The sequence below is a fragment of the Solea senegalensis genome, linkage group LG4, assembly GCF_019176455.1.
Source record: "Solea senegalensis isolate Sse05_10M linkage group LG4, IFAPA_SoseM_1, whole genome shotgun sequence".
In the NCBI taxonomy this organism is placed as follows: domain Eukaryota; kingdom Metazoa; phylum Chordata; class Actinopteri; order Pleuronectiformes; family Soleidae; genus Solea; species Solea senegalensis.
The window spans coordinates 11,634,065-11,655,768 of NC_058024.1; the positions used below are offsets into that span (position 1 = coordinate 11,634,065).

Genomic DNA, 21,704 nt, shown 5'->3' on the forward strand with positions numbered 1-21,704 from the left:
GAAAAAGAAAGGAGGGACCACAAGGACTGAAATACTGACAGATCCATCTTGAAGTTGAGTGAAAGCGGCCAATATAATAAAAATGGTTAGTTTTTGTTATCTTTAAGTGTAAAATCTTATTCAACAGTATGTTCAAATGATTTTGAATTATTAAAGTAACTTTTTATAATGGGGCGAAATGATTGAGGAAGCTGTTGTTGTCAAGAGATTTTGGGGGGAGAAATTGAAAACAGGTCAGATATAACATGAAAACCATTTCATCGCTCTTTTAATATACGCTTTGGCTGCTGTATCCTCTGCCCAAGTCTTGCAAGAATATCGTGTTCATGTCTCATTTGACCGTCGTAGTCTCACGTTACCTTGAGGCTGGGGTAATTACCGAGTGCTGAGCTTACAGCTGAGTCCTCTGATTTGTTCATTACTTTGTTAACTGTGGTGTCGAACCACAAATACTCCCACACACCTCTTTTCAGATGATTTGTTGTGTTGTGATTGTTGGCTCTGAAGGTCAGGTTAGGTTTTATTTGCGTACTCCATTGTCACGACAAAACAACAGAACATCACTCTTGTTGTCCTCTGATGATCAGAGAGGACATGGATGCTGGTCAAGCTGTGCTCAGGGTATTCTCTGCTGGATAACTTGGTGATTACTTCAAACTGCCTAGTGCGATTCTAGGCTGGATATTAAGGTCATATCTAATTTGAAACAAGTGCAAGGTGTAACTACTTTAGTCAATTTTGAATCTGATGTCATTAGTTCTGTTTCATTACCAAAATAATTTGGTATCTCCAAATTAATTGATTGCAAATTAGAAATCAAATCACCTCTGGACCTTGTGAGGGTCAGAATTGATTCAGCAAATCAGTAGTGATACCCAGACCCAGTGTCCACCCTGATCACAGGGGTTTTTCAAACCTTATTGCTAGAACTGTAACTTGTCAAAGACTCTATTGAAAAGTAGAATTGCCATATGATCCATTAACTATTTGAAGTTGGTTGCACTTTTATGGCAAACCACTGTCTGATCCCCATCCTTCTATTCTAATTAGTTGACCAGTTTTGTCTCTTGTTTTCTATCAGGACTTAAACACCAAAACACAACCCGGCCTGGATCATTTTCTGACAGTCACATTCTCTCTTTTACAGACGTACTGCTCCATGCCAGAGGTGTTGGTGTCATTTGGACGTAGAGTGTCGTGTTACCCACTCTACAGACATTTTGCGCTGGTCTCTGCAGCCGTTTGTGACACAACTAAGATTTTGCAGTCAGGTGAGTGTGAGCATGAACATCACACACACACACACACACTCACACAGGGGCTAATAAACTCACATTACTGCTTTGATCTTTCATCTCAGCAGACCAGTTGTGACCCTGCAGTGTCTGCCACATGTTCATTAATAGGACCATGCCATGTCATATTATTCATGATAATGCAGTATAAATTTTTATGTGACTCGTGATGTGGGGTCCACTGCCTGTCGTCGCCACTAAAACAGAAGTGTGGCTGACATGCAAAGTAGCTCACAGGACTGGGATGCTGTCGATCTGTTGCTGCCTTGTTTACTCTGTTTGAGTTACTTTTGTGAACCTAAACAAAGGATTTCATATACTAAAGTCATAGAGGAAACACAATTGAATCTTTGGGGATTCCTGCAACCTATGGTTTCCTGTTGGAACAAGCTGTCTAACTGTAAGATAAATATTTTGTAGCTGTGGTGCAGAATAGGCGAGAAAAGAACAGGGAAATGTTGCCGCTTTTGTGGATTCATGGATTAAATCAAATGTGAACCAAACTGGAGTTGTTTCACTCTACCATGAACACATGATCATGACTAATTAGTGTTATTTGATTTTGGCCACCCTGCAGTTTTGTCTGAACAGTGTTGTCATTATGTAAACGAGGCTGGCGTGTGAAGTCGGAGTCTGCCGCTTGCCTGTGAGCACTGGGATGCAGGTCAATTGTGAGACAGCCTGAAAGTCAGCATGCTTTTCGTGGTACACTGCCCAGTAAAAACAGCCTTCTGAACAGACCCCAATCTTTGGATGAATTCACAAGCACACTGCGGCATGTGTTTTCAAAAAAAAAGTAATATTGCTCCAGCTGAGCAGGAGCGTGGCCTGACTCGCGGCTCCCCTGGGGGAGTGAAATGTGGATTAGTTAAGAACGGACAATTGAGTTTGATTTTTTTTTTTTTTTGAAGCCCAGGGTAATCTTTAAATCAAAAGCCCCCACGGACAGATGAAGCTCTGCAGTATAAACACTCTCAGGATGTGTGAGGGCTAAGATTATCCAGCTTTTGATGGATTTAATGCCATCAAATGACAGCAAATTAAGACCTTTTAAGCTCCAGATTAGCATTTCTGCACGTCATTAAGTCGGAAGATGAGTTGATCAGGAGAACCAGGGACGCAGCAGTCTGAGTCACTGTTCCCCTCACCTTCTTTTTCATACATCAGAGGCACTTCTCATATCAAAAGCAGATTTCTCATGTTTGTTTCAATCCAGAAAGTGTTCCAGTGTATCCTGACGGCTCGTACATCTTCATACACATCCTAGTGATAAGACACTCTATTTATACTGTATCTGTCAAGGAAAAAATAATTATGTCACAATCATTTTTCCTAATGTTGACTCCCAACTGATTTAAGTTATTGCTTGCCAGCATTAGGACTGTGAATAATCGAACTGTAACACGACAGTTTTTCAGCCTGGCGTGTGTCTGTGGGCAATTTTTCTCCCAGCATTTTTCATGCACTAAATAATTTGTCAGGATAAGGCGAATGGTAATGCATGTTACATTTTTTGGGAGACACTTCATTTAAGTGGCCGTGAAAGCAAACATTCATAGAAATGAGTAAAACAAACCCATTACTGGCAGCGCGCAGTTTAAGACCTTGAAGGAAATCTTATCCGTGGGTAAATATTTGAACAGGTCTCCAGTGGCATGGTGAGTACTCTCAAGGAGCTCCTCCACCTGCTTCCTAAAGAACTACTGCACAGGCACAAAAGAGAAGAGAGCCTGAGGGAGCTGCAGGTGACATGGTGCAGAGCAATATGGGGTCATGCTTGTGTCCCCCACTGGACTGAGGAGACAAGAAGAGACAAGAATTGCCAGATGTGGTCCTTTGTTACAGAACCATCCACCATGCATGTCTGTTGTTATTCTTTTCGGGGGAATGTTTGTGTTGGTCATGGAAAATATGGCATCATTCACATGGCATTTTGGGAATTCAAGGAAAGTTTGCGAGTTAAATGAGATGAGGTCAAATCTTCTGTTAAATAAGCACTGTGTTGTCAATTATGTGTGTGTGTGTCATCTCTTTAGGACCTTTTCTCGCATAAATACTGAACTAATCAGGACCAGTCCTCGTAGAGGCCCAAACCTGGTCCTAATGAGGCAGAACCTCATTTCTGAGGCACTGGTTATGTTTAGGGCTACGGATTGAATTGTGGTCAAGTTAAGGTTAGACATGAATTGGTTAGGTTCAAGCTGTCCAGATGAGTGGAGGTCAATGCATTGTCCAAAGAAGAATAGCTGTGCAAAACCTGGGAGTGTGTGTCTGTCTCTGAGGAAAAGAACTGGATGCAATGAACAGTGTGAAAGTATGTGCTGATACTGGATGCATACTATAACTAGATGAATTGAAGTAGACAGCTGAAATGCAGTGAGCATATATTGTCATGTTAGTTGGCAGTACTGTAAAGGCTGAACTACATTACATTAGACGTCAACCTGGATGATGTTTCTATGCTGGCTTTTTATAGCACGTCACTTCTGCATTACTCTTCCTGCTGCATTTCCTGCTTTCATTTAGGTGCCAGATACTGACAAGAAAAGAGAACATACCACTTCAAAGGGATAGTGCAGGTCTTTCTTTTCTTTTTTGATTTGTGGTTGTATTAAGTATGGACACATAGTCAGCTGGCTCCCTATGCCGAGAACAGCTTGAGGTGCGGAAGCTCATTCTCACTGTAAACATAGCAGCCAGCGGGGACACAGGGAAAAACAGATTTTTAGCTCACCTGAGAAAACGTGCTCCCACCTAAGTCGGAAATTGTAAGTGTGTAAACCTATCACTTTCTCACGCCAAAGAGAAAATCGTCAATTTTACATCCTGGCACATAGGAGTTGTTGATCCACTCTTGCCTCTATCAGTGAGGTAAAATGTGTTATGCTGTGACTTTGTTGTCTGAAAGTCTTCACCATCACCTCCCTTGTTCCTGTCAGCTACAAAGGCGGATTTTCTCTATGGACTTTGGTGTGGGGGAGCAGGCAAATTCTGAGATGAAAAAGACTGTTTAAATGATGAGACAAATATATTCTTAAGATATGGCAGACATAAGCTGGTGTGGATTTTATTCGTTGGACATTGTTCAAGTCACAAAATCATCTGAAGAAAGAAAGAAAATTATACTAAAATATTTCACACTCTTCACAGAGATGTGGTGAGAGAATTTGACATACCCCAGTTCCCTATTAGCCAGTATTTTCAGTCATGAAAATGAATCCTCTCTCTAGAATACATTTTCACATTTCCAAATGACCCGTCCATCAAATACAGGGAAGTTTTACCCAAGACAGTCACATGAAAATGCAAACATCACAATGAAAATAAAATGGAAAACTTTGCAGTCGAGGGAAAGAGTTTAACTAAAACTATGTGCATCACGGCAGAGTTTCTTAATACCTGCAGTGGGTACCAATTAACAAGAGAACTGTATTCAGCCCTTATTCTGTTTATCCGTTTAACAATATGATTTAAGATATGGCTCAATTACAACACACTAAAGCTACTTTGCATGAGTGATAAGTGGGTGTCCTACATGGCAGATGTAATCTGCAGCATAAAATCAATATGTTTATATAATCTGATGTAAATTCCAAACTGGACAAGTTTTAACAGCACTCTACTCCTGTTTTTACGTGTGTAATTATTATGACATTTTAATCCACAGAACCCTGTACAGATGTTTGAGAAATAAAATTTGGATTAAATTTCACTAAATGCAGTTTTAACAGTTTTTTTGGAGTCCCTAATTTCTGTCCAGAGGACACAGCAGCCTTTGTATTTGTCCTTCCTCACACCCACCCCTGCGCCTGTGCCAGCCTGCTCTTTTAGCAGCTGCAGACGACTTCCTCTGTGGGCCTCATGTGCTTCCCCACTCATCAGATAATCTGCTTTTGCCCAATTAACACACCTGTATCACTTGTCAGATGCCTTTCGCCAAGAATCACAAGAGTAAAGTGAGAGGAGAGAGGGAGAGGAACTTCTCCCTGTAAGTTTCTAATAACAAGTCATGAATCCTCAGCAAGAGAGAAAAAGTCAAATCTTGGAAGCGAGTGTGTTTTTTCCTCGCATGATCCAAGTCCTGGATTTGAGGGCAGAGTTCCCTGCATATGATCCCATACTTAAATGAGAACCAAATGTTTGCTTAAGGTTTTCCTCACTGCAAGTGTGCTGTTTATTTTGACTGGACAGAATGTTCATGGACAATGCCAACCAACTCTGTGGAGGGGGGGGGCATTCTCTCTATTGCCCTCAATGGGTTGCTGGTCACATCATCAGGCTATTTATACGTCTGATTGGTGAGAGAAGTGCTCTGGCAGTTTTTGCTGGCGGGATACCTCCGGGGAAAGTCATTTGTCGGAATAACAAATGGAGATCGTGTGTAGTTCTGCATGTGCGATACATTTGTGGTGGTGAACGCGCGCTAAGACAATTTCTATACACGTTTGCCAAAGTGCCGGCCTCGGCCATAAACCATGTCGTGTGCATCGTGGCTAAAAGCTCCCCGACTATTTAGTAGATAAACATATCTGATAGTTACATTTGCTGACAGGTGCTATATTTGAGTGTTGATTGATCTCAAGGCTTTATGTAATCAGTTGCAGCGTGAATCTGATGCTGAGTGTTCAGTAAATACCATGTGGAATCCACATTACCTCAGGCACTGTTGCAGTGCAGTAAAAGACATCATTAAAAACAGTAGTTTGGTACATTTCTGTAACACATAATGACGACCGGGATTTAATGTGTTTAAATTATTAGATGAGCTAATCGTCATGGTCATTGGTGTAAAAGCACTTTGTCTACACATGCTGTTAAAGCAAAGAAAAAGAAAGGAAAGAAAGCAGATAGTTATTCAGGAAAAATAAATTGGACTGTATGTGTTATTAAATGTGAAGCATTGAATTAAAATGTGTTTTTCGAGCTGCAAAGCAAACCCGCAAACATGGAATTGCACTGTTTATTTAATTGGTTGCTTGTCTAAAAAACAAGTTCACCCAAGTCCCTGAAGAGCACGTGTTTCCTGACTGACATATAATTGGTATCTAAGGCTGTGTATAGTAACAGGTTTTTATGCAGAGGTTTTTGCAGCCTCCACCCAAATTCCACGGAGGTGAATGGAATTTTGTTTATGGTGCTCAAAGCATGAGAAATGAGGTTTTGTGAAAAACACTCAAACATGTGTCGCTTTGGCAGGAGACATTTATGTTCTCGTGTGAGGGTGGAGCAGCAAAGTTATGGCTTTTGATTTTCTCGTGTCACGTCATCGCTGATCTTCAGCGCGGCGTTGCTTTAAGTCACAAGTCGAACGGTATCATTTCTGTACGTCTGGGACGCTTCCAAAGTATTACGAAAGCTGACAGGGAGAGCAGGCATCAATGCGACGATTATGTGCATAAATCATACGACGCACTTAATGCCGTGCAGCTGTTCACGCTAGAAAAGTGGCACAATTAAACATATTCAAGTAATTAAGAGGCTTTAAGCTGAGCAGTAAGACAGATGGGTGGCAAATCCATACTAGACAGCTTTCACCACAAGACTACAACAGTATTCAGCGTGCTGTCATTAGGGGGTTTAGCACAAGTTTAGGCTCGAAGTTTTTTGACAGAGACATTCACTCGATTCACAAACTGCTGCGAGAACTGAACTCTGAAATAATCATTTTACTCCTCGTTTAGGACCAGGCAGGATTTCTTTTCTTTCTTTTTTTTTTAACAATTACTTACTATAAAAATAAAGATGCTGTAAATAAACGGTGCATGCAAAACTGGAAAGACAGTCATTACTATGTAGGACTGTGTTATTGTTGTTATTAGTTGCAAATCAGGCCTTTGTGATTGTCAGATCACATTGAACTGGATTCAGATGAGAACTCCCGTGGTGCGGCACAATACCTGAATGGGCCGCTGAGAATGTATTTCAAGTGGAAAACCATCCGTTACATTTACTGCTCTTTTTTCAACAGATAAAAGCAAACACGTGTTTGACCAAAAAAAAAAAAAAGTCTGAACAAAATCACGATTGAAATGACAGACTGACTGCCAAAAATAGAGCTGTCTATTCCGTGGCTCTTTTGCCCCGGATGAATCTTTTCTTTTTTTCTTTTTCAACCAGGAACCAGGCTTCTTAAACCGTATGGATCAAATTACCCCGCAACTCGCTGGGGTTTTTCCTCTGATCCCGTACCTTGGCTTTTATGTATGGAATAATGACTGCCAGCCTTTAGATTCATGCTGTGTCTGCCAGCAGCTGGAGTACATTGTCATCCTTAATACTGGAGTGAGAATAACACTGTTTTTCCATTTGCCTTCCACGGTGTGTTTCTGTGCCCAGGGAAAGCCTGTGTCCTCAAATGCCTGCTGGATATTCACAAAGTCTTCCGAGAGAACGAGCCAGCCTACATACTGAACGATCTGTACATCACAGACTACTGCATCTGGATCCAGAGGGTCAAGTAAGTTCACACAAACACACACACACACTTCCATCTATGCATGCACACCTCAGAGACTCTTCATCTCAAGAGAACTGCAGCATCTTCAGAGCCGAGGGAAGTGCCACTCAGCCCCCATGATGCATCGGTGATTTAGAGGAGAGAATTAGACGAGGCATTTGTCACAGCGGCTCCGAGTGAATGACCAAGGCAGCGATACATGCAGTCGCTCATCATAACTATTAACATGTGTCAAAAGTGCCATCGCTGAATCTCAAAAGAGCCAGCTGCACTCAGTAGATTCACTGTGTGCAGAAGAAGAGTTTTTCTGTGTGTGTATGCATGTGTGTGGACCAATTATGGCACAAACACTGGTCTTGTCAGGACCAGTAGTCCACATAGTAACCAAAATCAGGTCCTAATGTTGCAAAACCTAAGATCTGAATTGTATTTAGGTAAGGCGTGAACTGGTAAAGGTAAAGGTTAGGGATGAGATTTTGCTGAGGCTGTCCAAATAATTGGAAGTCAATGCCAAGTCCTTACAAGGATAATTGCACGGACCTGTCTGTGTGTGTGTGTGTGTGTGTGTGTGTGTGCGCTGGAGTCTCTCACATCCTCCCTGCTCCATAACCTTCTACCAGCATTTTAAGCCAATCCTGCAAAATCTGCAATCCCCCACCAAATGATATAGGTTTGAAGGCTCTCGACTCCTCCTTGCACATATTTTACAATTACTTACACATTTCAAATGTGAGCCTGCGAGCACATTACTCAGTAATGAGCTCTGTTTTACTCTTGGCCAGGGTTCAGCCAAGTGGTGTGCTCGTCTGGAAAAAGCCCAGCTGAAAAATGTGTGCCTGATGTTGTAGGCTCAGCGCCCAGATGCAGACACGATAAAAGGTCTGCGGGGATTTAGTGCAGTTTCTCTTCCCTTGTTTCTCTTTACGTTCTTATTTCAACATTTTTCCAGCAGTGGACTTGAATTCTGCTCCTCGTGGATGCTGCGGATGCTGGGATCGTACTGTGTGGCCGAAATCAGCGGCTCAGCTCGGGATTCGTGTGATCTCTTATCTCTTGAGGTCTTTGACCCCAGAGGAGACAGGCCCTTTATCTTACTCTGTAAGCACATGAGGCTGCTGACACTCTGTCAGCTTTCTGAAAATCTCAATCAGTCTCTTCTCCGTTGAGGGGCACTGGAGCCCTGCCTCTTCTCCTTGGTGGACGTTGGAACTAAATGTCAGCTTGACCTCACATGCTGACTCCTACTCCATCGTCCATCGATCATTAAATGGATTAGTCTGTACACAACTTAGCACAGACCTGTGATTGAATTGTTACATTCCCCCCTTTCATGTGAAGTAGGGCTTTGCATATTGTGAAAGCTGGACCTCATGAGTCTTTGGTGATTGGAGTTTCTTCTCCTGCACTTTAATGTTTGACGAAATTTACTCTGAAATGTATTTATGGTAAATATCACTGTGTATTGAAGCTGTGTCGAGGGATCCACTGTGTGTGGTCTCCCCTCCAACACCAACGTGGCTGAAAGCCAAACTCGTTTGAGGAGCACATGACTTGCTGGTTTGTTTTGTGTTGTGTGTGCATGTGTGTGTGTGTGTGTGTGTGTTAACACAGTTGAACTTGCTGGTTGAGGCAGCTAAAAGTTAACTTTAAGGGAGCAGAGCATAGAGAAATGGCTGCATGGAGTTTCATAACTTTTATTACTTCTGCAAACATACTGTCGGTGCATTCTCCCTACAACGCCGCTGCCTGTAGTCACTGATGAAACTATGCCACGATGAAAATCGCAAAATTCCCTGGAACATCATGATAACATTTTCAGCTTATATCGCGCACTCCCCACAGAGAAGCTTGGATTGTTTTTTTATTGTCTCCCCTTGTGCGAGCTGTCATCCCTTGAAAAAAGACATTCAGACGAGTAAAAACCACATCTATCACTGCCAGCCACTTAAAAGAGCATCCGAGCTTAAGTTGCTTTTTGTTGTGTCAGTGTGGGGATTCTGGCTCCATTGAAATTGCATACAGTCTCCTCATGTGGTTTGGGAAACTATGTTCTCATGTTTGTAGTTTAATATTAAAAAGGAACCAAAAGCTGCACGGGAGACTTGGGCCTGTTCTCTGTTGCTTTGAATGAACAGACCAACTTCCACCGCCATACACCCCCCGGTGTCTCCTGACAGGTTTGATGACAGATTATGTAGGCATTGTCTTCTCCGGTGTGAGATATTCCCTCGTGCGGGATTTGTCATCCTCGGCTAAGTGAGTGGTCTCTGGGAGCCAGGCGGAAAAATTAGATGTAATCTATACCGTGGACGCAATCGCTGTATCTTGTCACTCCCTGCCACCGGCGAGACAGATGTGATCAGCTGCGCATGATGGACACAGCGATTAATAGGTGTTTGTTGGCTCGGGAGTTGATTTATTTAGTCTCCCTGACTGTCCCACGTGCATTTCTACTCCTAAAGTTCCTCTGACTGCTGAGACATCCGTCTCAAATTTACAGCCTCATAAAGGCTTCACTGTGATTTAAGCTCTGGGGCAAGCGCTCGCCTTTTCGCTCTCACACTTGGAGACAGAGGAGAAGCCTGCACACTGAAATCAGGAGTACAAGCTCAAAGCAATTTGCTCTTCTCATTGTCTCAGTGGTGTGGAACTTTTGGAGCTTTTTTTTTTCTTTTTCTTTTTTCAACACACTTCTTCCTCTCTGGAAACTGTTTCAACTTGGCCCTCGCACATCCCACCCATTCCTAATTATCTCGGAATTGTTAGCAGGGAGTATTATTCCAAATGGAGCAGCAGCCTCTCCACTCCATTAGCCTTGGTGCATGCTTTTGAAGGTCCTCAGATGCCAAAGCCCCCACAGAGCTGCTGGACTGCGAAGAAAAAAGAAAGTCGCCTCACTCTCTCTCTCTTTGTCTTCACCCACTTTATCAAAAAGCTGGGAGAGAGGCCAACGTAGATTCATGGCAGCCAGCACAGACAAAAAGCCTATAAGCTTGGTGTTGTGTTACAGTACCTTTGTTAAATCAGAAGGGCTACAACTTCCTTTTTTTTCCCGTTTAGGTTCGCTGAGAAAACACCCACCCACCCTTATTAAATGGGTCAATTAGATTCCAACAGAAAAAAAAAACATGGCATCATACAAATGATGAGCTCCAGGGTTTAGTCTGGGAGATGGGAAAGGGAGTTGAGTTTCCATATGAAGTCATTCTTGCAAAAGGAATAACTGGCTCTCTGGTGAAAATTTGACTTGTCCATAAGATGTGTGATTTGTATGTTGCTCCTGAGGCTGAAACAAGGTTCAGGGACAGATTGAACTTTACTCAAGAACAGGTAATTGGACAGTGGGCAAGTGCGCAGTCCCCAAAAACAGCGGGTGTCGTCTTCCCCTCAGAAGATGAGTACAATGCATCGCAATCTTAAAGACCGTCTGCTGTGCCACATGAAAACAACAGAAGGCTGCCAAAAATGAACTTGTAGACATTCTTTTTCTTCCTTCTCTTTGTTTTTTTTTTTCAGTATGAATCAGCCCTCTGGGGTGATTACATATTCTCTATTTCTCCCTTGTCTCATTCATCCCTCGTCTTGTGTGCATAACAGTGTCAGTGGGGAGGGTTTGTCAGCAGCTCCCCCGCAGGGAAAAGCATCTGGAGCTGCAATAACAGGACCGCCTCAGGGCAACAAGGTCACTCATGGGGTGAGCGTGAAAGCGCGGACTGGTGGCCAAATGCCTTGAAAAATGCACTTTTGCTCGTTGGTGTGGCGTTAACGCTCATCCCCCGTGCTGTGAAACGCTGCGCCATTCACCTCGCCGTACCTGTTTGTTCAGGTGTAAAACACAAGACACTTAGCACAACAGGCTTTTTTCATTTTTTACTTGTACCCTGGGGCTTTTTTACTGGATAATAAAATAAAGGTGTTTGAGGCGATCTGTGGTGTGATGCTCCCTGTGGGGAAAGAAGTGGGGGGGTGGGGGATTTGTGCTCTTGTCAAGCATGGCATGTTTTCTGATCCACCTCCCAGCCACACAGCTGATGTGACACCCAGATGTTTGCTGGGAAGGACTTTCCTGCAGCCACCAGGCAGCGTTACACAGCTGTCAAATGCTCGTCCTGCGGAAGGTTTTTAAACAAATAATGAAGCAGCTTTATCTGAAGGAGATCCTGGAGGCCCCGCTGGGGAGAACAAAGACACAAATGTCTCCCAGCTAACGGGGATAAGTAGAACAGATTTCCTCCCAGCGTGTTACCACTCCAGTTTTTTTGTCTTGAGTACACAGGCTCATCTTAAACACAGACTTACACTCCGTGTTTGCATATTTTCTTCTATCCACATTTGGAGTGCCCACTCCACTTATTACACTAAATTACAGTTTTTCCAGCCTCACATGTCTCTGCATTTAGATGAAGCCCAGTTAAACAACTGCAGTCACCTTTTTGCAACAAGATGTAGCGGAGAGAGGACTGAACAGCTTGTAAGATTTGGATAATTTTTTAAATAACTACAACTTCCTGAAGGCTTTGACTAAAGTTTTAGGTCAAATTTTACACCTAATTGATGAAGTGGGAAATACAGCAGAACATTTCCTGCCAAAGTACACTTTTAAAGTTGACTATATCTTATATTCCAGCAAACCACAAATGCCTCAAAGGTATTTTTGTTTTTTTTAGAAATGTCTTACAGTTATAGATTTGTACGTATTTTCTACTGGTTAGGATATTTTATTCACAAAGGCAAAGGAAAGAATTTGGAAACATGGCAACCTCGGTAAAATGAGTCCATCTACAACATGAGTCATCTTACAAACCCCCCAAAAAAGTGCATCACCCAGAAAACCTCACAGGAGAAATATTGTGCTTGCGTTGTTTTTCAACATAGTCTCCTTTAATTTCAGTGCACTCGGTCCACTCATGCTCAAGCTTTACTATCCATGTGTGGCAGAAGTTCACTTCTCCTGCCTCTGGACAATTCTAAACAGCACAGATAACTGAAAATGGCAACCACCCACGTGAGATCTCCATTTTGGAAACCAAGTCGGACCCATTGCTTATTTGGGTGAGTGAGGTGCAAATGGCTGAAGTCACATTTGTTTGCTTTTGCCACTGCCACCTTTTCCCATTTTTTAATAGGGCTCCATGATTTCCGCGTTATAGGAAAAGCAATTTCAGCGATAAAAATGGAATCATGCAGAATTTCTCATGATTTGACTGTAATTGTGTATTTTCTGAGAAGTCGGAGCAGTTTTGCGAGACAGCGTTGCGGGGTGGGACGTTCTGCTTGGGACCATCTGAGACAAATGCACTGTGTAAAAAGTTATGGAATTCAAATGTAACTCCTTAATTCAGAGCTGGTGTTGTTATTCTGTCCACTGGAGTGACAGCCACTTAGCCACTGAAGCCCCACAATTACAGCTCAGAATACGTCGTCAGATTCAAAACGAGAATTTCTCCAGGACTCTGTGGCTGTGTGCGCCAATTCCGACCTTCCTCCAGAAAATCTGTGAAGCTACTGCACATTGTGAAATCCGGCAAACAAGAGTAGCCTCTAACAAACTCACCACTATCTAAAGCACATTGTGTTGAAATCCTTCAAATAAAATGTTATGTGTATCAGACTTAAAGCATATGATAAAATTAAATGCATTTATGCAACACAAAATTTCACTATTTTAATACTTTATTAAGTTGTTGGCATTTGATTCAAGTACATTCTGACACCTTTTTTTTTAATTCAGAATTTAAGAAAAAATAGAGTGGATTTCATTGGGCTCTATGCTAATTTTCATCTGTTGCAGAGAAACAATGGCAAATGTTTGAGTTTTTGTGCTCAGTGATAGAGAATACAGCCTCAAATGTGAGTTCAACAAGTACAGTATTTATGTTGTAATTCCATAAACTGTGTGTCTGTCTTTTCTCAGACAGCCCTTAAATATACTCTCCAACACTGGTTTGTTGAATAAATACATCTGTGTTTGTTATTTCTTAAATCGAAGTGGCGTCCACTGCCTCCCGACGATTCCAGTATTCAGTCACACTGACGAATCGAATCTCCCACTGTCGGCTTTTATTCCCCTCGGCTCGTCGGCGTTACATTTTGCGAGTTACACCGAGAAAGCGTTGCGATCACATTACACGGGCGCGTACGTCGGACGACGAGCTTTATCACAAACGTTTTCAATAGCACAGACGTGCTCAGTGAATGAGCAGGAGTCTGATGAAAGAACTGTCAGATTGTAGTTTGGGTCTGTTCTCTCTCTCACACACACACACACACGTACATTCACTTTTCCCAAGGACTCTGGCAGATGGAAGTGTCTTTGTCTCACCAGAAGTTTTCCAACCTTGAAAAAGCCACCCCTCCTCAGTTTAATGAAGGCAAACCACAACAGCAGTGTAGTAATGACTGGATTGTGTACAACATTATCCCTCCCCCCTCCTCTTGGACGGATCCTTTGTATTCACCACAGGCTGAGCTTCTCCCACCACAGAGCAAGGGAGGGGAGAGAAAACAAGCGGGCCTTTCCAACGCTAACTCAGTAATGACTTCCCACGGGGGAAAGAGAATACGGGGCTTACTTTGAAGTGGCTGTGCTGCAGGAGGCTCTTCTTGCCCCGGCCTCGCTACAGCAAGTTCTTACATGGATTTTATAGAGTCTGGGACTGAAACAGCCTGTAGACACTCATCAGGATCAGGCGAAAGGTTATAGTAATGTCTTCATATCCTGTAGTCATTGTTTGAAAAGGAAATGAGCTGTTGTTGAAGTTGTGTAGGACTGGTGAATACTTGTTTTTCTGGCATTCACACATTGTTTCCACAGACTGCAGTGGCGTTGGTTGCGGCACGAGCCGTTCATCAATCGCGGGCTCCGTGTAATGTCCCGTGAATCGGGTCCGGACGTTCTTCGGTGTTTGTTGTTCACATACTGTGACAATTGCAGGAAATCACTGTGTGGTTAGAGTGCAGTCATAAAGGCAAGAACAATCTGCGGGAGCGTCCAGGCTACGCATGCATTCACCCGATGTGGATTATCCAGGGGTTTCTCTTGGAGAATCTCCAGAGAACATCTGGACTTCAGTCTGAAAGCAGTTTAAGAATTCATATGCACTCACACCAGATTAAGACATTAATCGATCCACTGCTTTGGTGTAGAAATATTCCCGCCAGCTATGTTGCAAAATTTGGATTTATGGTGCCCAGAGGACAATAACTGATGACTCTGGTGATTCCCCAGCTTTTCATTTAGCTTCTTGACAAATTGATTACTACAAAATGTGTTCCCCTCAGGGTACATTACCTTAACTGTTGGTGATCTGTGTCAATTTTTTTTGGGGGGGGGGAGACAGAATTTATCTACCTCTGTTGCACTTTGTGTTTAGTGATAATTATCCAGTAATAACATGCTACCACATTAACGTAAGTGAGTAGTAATGTGCTCAATGTGTGTTTCCCTCAAAGAGGAAGTCACACCTGAATTGCCTCCTGTGTCAGTCAAAGGATGTGAATGTGTTGTTTCATTAACCGCTGATACATGAGATGAAGGAAATCCACTTTAAATAGAATCATGTGTGAATGTTGTGAAACTTGTCAAAAGACTGCGGAAACGATTTATACTTGGTTCTGTCTGAGCTGGCAAGCTGCCCAAGCGTCTTAGCCGGATAGACATCAGTGGACTTTTTCAAATTCTTCCTCATCGTGACGGACAAAAACTGCCAAAACATTTTTGGAAATGTCAGAAATGTTGGTCTGGCATCCCAGCCCCATCCATCCCCTCTCTATTCTTCTCTGTTTCTCAGAGACTACTGTGTATCAAGATAATATATCGCAGCTATAAGATCTGTTTACACGGTCCCTCCTGAGGTCTTAAATGAATATGCAGCCTCTGCATGCTGCTCCAATAAACACTTATGGCTCCAGAATAGGGAGCTCATTAGGACAGCGCAGTAATGAGGAGCCATCCTGGAGCTCAGCACTGGGTTAATTGGGCCAGAGAGGGCAACAGGAGCTGAGTGTGAAAATGTGAATGGCAGCGGAAGAGTAGCCTCTCAACACATACACAACCCCCCCATGCATAAACACACACACACTCACACACACACACACACCAGCATGGCTCACACATTTTCATCCCACCCTGAATGGACGTAGTCTGAATCGCAGTGACCCACACAGGTCAGCTCGTAATCACCATGGCAATGGGGGCGGCACACAAGCCCCGGCCACACTGAGGGACGAATAGCAAGCACTTAAGTTTTTGGCAGCATGGCAGGCATTCCCAGTGTGAATAATGTGCAGACAGGGGCCTCCCAACAATCTGATGGCTTTACACAAATGGGGCCTTGTGGGAGGACATTCATCAGTAATAAAAACCCCACTCTCTCTTCAAGGAGTCTGTTGTGTCTTCTGTGGTGACACAGCTACAAAAACTGAGACGGGGAGGACAGGGACATTGTTTAATTCTCCGCTTTATGAGGACATTCTTTTCATCGTAATCTTTCGAGACATTCTGCTGTGAGACTGCAGTTTGCAGCCATTCTCTCGCCAGACTTTTATTGACTGTACTGCAGTCCGACTTTGTGCAAAACTGCAGTCTGTGGCCATTCGGGTTCCCCCCTGCGTCACCTCTGTGTGCCTGTGCAGTGCTGTCGACGAGCCACTAAAAGCCATGAAGAAAACTGCTCTGCTAACTTCCAATAACTGCCTCCAGCACCAAGCGTCATGCACGACCAGCAACAAGTGTCAAAGTGACAGGTACATGCAAGTCGACCTTGCGTCAGTTAGAAAACAACTGCGGGTAACTGGGAGGGTGGAGAGGAGAATGTAATGGAGAGAAGAAGGTGCGAGGAGATAGAAACCAGGAATAGATGTGTAACAGGTGTATTTGAGAATGATCTCATTAATAACAATAATAATCACTATCATCTTCAGCATCTGTTACAAAACTTCCACATTGTCGGTGTTCCAGACCTCTGGACCGTGGCAGATGTGATGTGTATTAAAAATGCAGGATTATGGACAAGATCCACTGCTCCACTTAGAGCTGACTTACAAATAAAAAAAAAGGTCATTATTATAAGAGTTTATTAACTCCTAGTAAAATCCCTGTGTGTGTACAATTCAGGGCATCTTTATAGGAATCTTAATGCCGTAGTTATTCTTGCATACATACAGCAATAATACTGTAATATTTTAAAAGTCCTACAACGCTGTCTTGGTTGTTTTAGCTCCAAGTGCTCCATGAGTTGGTTGTTTGGTAAAAGTTTCAAATTCATTTCACCCACAAAGAACATTTTATTTTCTGACAAATTACTCTTGTCAAATTATGAAACCACAGCTCACATCTCTGCTCAGTGTCAATTTCTGCGAGTGCTGTGTGCTTATTACCAATCGTAGGTGCATCTCAGTTTAGCTCCTTGGAATGTGAAGGCGTGAGTGTGTGTTTGTGTGGACTGTGGTGGAAGAGGAGCGCTCACTCTCTCCCTCCCTCTCTCTCCCTCTGTGTGTAATCCTGCTCAGTCTCTTATCGCCTCTCACAGGGAGAGCAGCAGGAGCGGGGGGGTGGGGGGGGAGAAAAGCCCAAGCCCCTGGTATCAGCAACAGTGCTCCTCAGCCTACATTATTAAACGTCCACATTTCCATATTTTGTCGAGCCACTTTGCCGCTGCAAATCACCGGCTACTTAGTATTCAGATGAGAATGGGATTTGGTTAATGGCTATTAGATTTGTAGATGGTTTTCCTGTGGCTATGTCTTTAGTCCACAGAAGCACTCAATCAGTCAGTCGTTGCGTTTCTCTCTCCTCGTGTTCCACTGAAGGTGTCGTGAAGTCATATTTTTGTTTGAAATAGTTTTTTTTCTCCCACTAACTTGTCCCTAATTCTCTCTTTCCATCCTCGCAGGTCCAAGAAGGTGGCAGCCTTTGCTGCTGTGTTACAAAAAGCCTCTCTGCAGAAGAAAGACTTGGAGCTGGAGCTGGAAGAACTAGAGGAGGCAGCAACTATGGTGGTGGAGGAAGAAGGAGAAGAAGAAGCCAAAGAGCAGGGAGCTTTCAAGAGCACTTCGTTATCCCACCGTGACAGCAGCGATGAGTCCAGCGACAGCAGCAGCAGCAGCAGTGGCTCGTCTGATGAGAGCGAGGAATTTGAGGCTCAAGGGCAAGCCTGCACAGGAGGAGGAGGAGGAGGAGGAGGAGGAGGAGGAGAGATACGTAAGGACATCCCTCCCCAGCTGCATCCCACCTCTGCTGTCTCTCCCATCCCCCAGGAACAAACGAGCATGCTCATCTCAGCAGTGAGCAAAGTGGAGGCCCTCCCCTCGGCTCCACAAGGCACCAGACAGCTGATCCAGGAGCTCGGGGAGCGGGTGGCAGAGGAGCTGCAAATCTGTCAAGACTCCAGCTGCAAAGACGAGAGGAACGGTTCACAGCTGAGCGGCGCCGGAGTGGGAAAGAGTGAAGCAACATCTGCGAGGAGCAGCAGTGGGACTTTGTTAGAGCCGAGTCCTCAAAGAAATCCTCTGCTCATTGTGCAAACACAGGAGCGTCCCGATGACAGTGACTTAAAACGCTTCATGAGCTGGAAATAATTGTTGACCCCGGTGGACGTGATGTAGGAAAGTCTGTCGGACGTTTTTGGCTTTGAATGTTTTTCCTTCTGTTTGGAATTTCAGGTTTTCTCCTGTGTGTTGTGATAACAAGCATCATCTTTATGCTTTAACCTTCATCTAAAAGGACCTCATTGTTTTTGGCTGCATTTGTCTGTTTGGCTGTGAGCATGTTGAGGATGGATTTTGATTACATTTCACACGGATGTTGGTGATGGTTTTTGGTCACGAGCTGGTCACGGATTTTGATCAGAATTTAGTAGTTAAAATGTGAGAGAGTTCAGTGTAAGGACACTGTGGGGAACTGAGTGGCCCTGGCAAAGGGAAATAAAGTTTTCTACTTTATGAAGTACAGACAGGACACCTCATAAAGCGAGGTGTTCCTCTGCTGTCGCTCATCGGCTTCAAGGTTTGCCTCGTACAGTTTGTCAGTGATGGTCTTCTGCATACCGTGGTTATTTAAATTACCGTTGTCTTTCTATCATTCATTCCCTTCTGGCTTTGTTGATGCTGCTCATTGGATATTTTGAACTCTTGACTGGATTAATCTGGATTTAACAGGTTTTAACTGGTTTAACATAAACGTGTTTCAGAGTGCTATCAAAGTTTAAATTAACTGGTAACCAGTGGTTTCAGTCTCTCTTCAATACTCCTGTCTGTCAAAGTCATTTAAATCATCATTCTTCCCCATCGGGACGTTTGGGATGAACTTGATCAGGTTGTGTTGACCATGTCTGCGTGCCTGAATGCACACAGTCGCTGTGGATAGTTGTGTTTACTGACAGTTAAATGGTTTAGTGAGTGTATGTTGTACTAATTGATGAACTTGAACCTCATTCCTTATTTACATGGTTGGTTAATGTGTGTGGGTTTTAGTCTTCCTCGTTTAGTTAAAAGCAGCAGTCCAACCTTCACCTGACTTTATGGCTGTTGCTCAGTAACCTGCTTCTCTATTGCCCACGTATTATAATCCCATATAAATATGAACACTTTCATGTTGGATCGAAAACATAGACGAGGAATGTCATTCCAGGAAGCTGACAAACATTTGTCATTGTTCTTTGCTGTTCATCATTCACCTAAGGTGACTGGCAGAGCTACTTTGAGGCAGCGATTCTTTCCTTAATAAATAGTAGGAAAGGCACTAACTCCTTCCTAAAGCCCTGGCATTGATTGAAGTGGAAAAGACTCCGTCGGCACTAAAGAGGAGCCGCGGAGCAGGCGGGAGTGATTGATTCATCTGGCGTGAATGGAGGAGCGCCGTCGACGCGGCTCAATATCATCAGCCACGTCTAGCGGGGCGAGGGAGAACAAACAAGGAAGCGCATGTCAAGCAGATAGATGAGGACTGCGAGGGAGGCTGCGGCGCGGCAGCTGTTTTTTGGAGAGATAAGAGGGAAACGCGGGGGCCTGAGGCAGCACAGAGACAGAAGACCAGAAGAAAAAAGAGTCGTGTCCATCTCCACATACAGTGGCAGCAGTGATATCCTATTGGTAAGGAGGTCTTCTCCTTACCAAAGTAGGCGTTTTGTAGGCATGGTACAGTAAGAACTCTTAAGATTTCACGTAAGTGACTTGAAAGTCCATTGCCCAGTAATGCCGATAAAAACCGTGTGCATTGCAGAGTTATTTGACCCGGGAGTGAATGCTGATCAAACACATTCCCACTTGTCGAGTAACCCATTTAATACCTGGTTTGAACTCGTTCTGACCAGTGGGAACGGCACAGGAGGGATTTATGTTGATTCCTCAAGGGGGGAGCCTGCATTTCTTATCCAGCCATTCCATCTTATTTAAGATTCTCACTTTAAAGGTCCAGTGTGTAACATTTAGGAGAAACTGGATATACTATGTTTGTGTAAGTGTATAATTGCTTAAAAATAAAAATAATTGTTTGGGTTTTGTAGCCGCTGGATAAGCACCACCATGTTTCTTCAGCAGTCCCGTTTTGCATTTTGAAGCGAAGCCTTTCTACGCAAATGAAGAACGAAAGAAGATCCTTTCTGGTATGCAGAGGCCACCGTACTTCCCTGACACTTAGGAAAGCATTAGATTTATAATATTCTTTGTTAATGTCAATAATGTGTGTCTATTTCCTCTGTATCCGTAAGCTTTCAGAAAATGCTAAATATGGACATTCATAATAAAGCATAATTTTGGCAATTGCTGCGTTTAGTCCTATGCTTGTGCTGCTTACTATTATTGCCTGAGCAGAAATAGCCGGGTCCTGTGATGCTTCTGGGTCATGACGAGCCGAGGAAGTGAGAGATTAAGCACAGCCGCCGCGTCGCCTCGGGCCATTTCAGGGGGGAATTTCATCCAGCGTTGAATGAAGGCGGCTCGGGAGACAGCGGTGATGATGGCTGCTCAGATAGGCAGTGTCTGTGGTATTGTGTTACCCAGATGGATGGCGTTGTTAGACACCTCCCAAGAAGAGACAGCCTCCTTGAAACTCCCCCTTGGGAGAGGGCGTCATGATCGCTGTGAGGGAGATGAGTTACGTCGGGGGAGTCGGCCCATTTAAAACCCCCTTCATTCAGGGGACACAAGTGTGGGGACTCTGCGTCCCCCACAGGCAGTGGTTTCCTCTCCCCCACTGGGGTTTCCACATTGATTAAGTGACAGTGGGCTCCGTTGCCATTTTTCATCTTAAAGTGGCCTCCATATTCCTCCATTAGTGCAGCCGTCTTGGAGTCTGACCGGAGGCTCGGCACTTCACTTGGTTCATCTGCAATTAATGCTCCTCGCCAACTGACATTTTTCACGGGACAAGGCTGCTTTTTAATGAACACGGCTGATAAATTATACAAGGCTGGAATTAATGCGATGTCCACGTTCTGTTTTGACTTGGATTTGATAAATCAGCCCGTTATCCGTGTACAGAGGCTACCCTTTGACCCTCGGGGCGCTAAGAAACTGGAGTAATGTGCTCAACTACTCATGTAGGCCATCCTCGAAATGAGCCCATTATCAACGGAACATGTACAATAATGAAGGCCAGTTCTGTGCATAATGGTAAATACCAACCCGACAAATTATCACTCGTGTTGAGTAATGCCAAATTAATGAGTGCAGTGTCCTCTGACCCCACCCTCCCTCTCACTGACAAACACAGTGACCCATCGGTCATAGTCACACTGACCACACCAGGAGAATCCTGCCAGATCTATCATGGCCTTTGCCAAAGAGGTCATGTTTTCATTGTCTGTCTGTCAACAAGATTACTCAAACTACCAAATTTGTTTCCATTAAACACAATGAATATTAGATAAACGGGCAGACACAGGAATTTGTACTCAATGATGAGACTGTGATATGACCCTGGTGTTCAGGTCGATTCTAAATGGTCTTTTTTT

General features: G+C 43.7%; 1 protein-coding gene across 2 annotated transcripts in view; it reads left to right on the plus strand.

Annotated features, from left to right (window-relative positions):
* Nucleotides 1–20,511, plus strand: part of shq1 (SHQ1, H/ACA ribonucleoprotein assembly factor) — a 39,511-nt gene extending 19,000 nt beyond the window's left edge. For both annotated transcript variants that reach the window (XM_044024495.1, XM_044024496.1), the window contains exons 10-12: nucleotides 1,148–1,271; nucleotides 7,632–7,752; nucleotides 17,646–20,511. In XM_044024495.1, the coding sequence (XP_043880430.1) occupies nucleotides 1,148–1,271; nucleotides 7,632–7,752; nucleotides 17,646–18,330 (930 nt within the window). In that variant the 3' untranslated portion in view covers nucleotides 18,331–20,511. The remainder of the gene's footprint in view (nucleotides 1–1,147; nucleotides 1,272–7,631; nucleotides 7,753–17,645) is intronic.
* The last annotated feature ends 1,193 nt before the right edge of the window (nucleotides 20,512–21,704 follow it).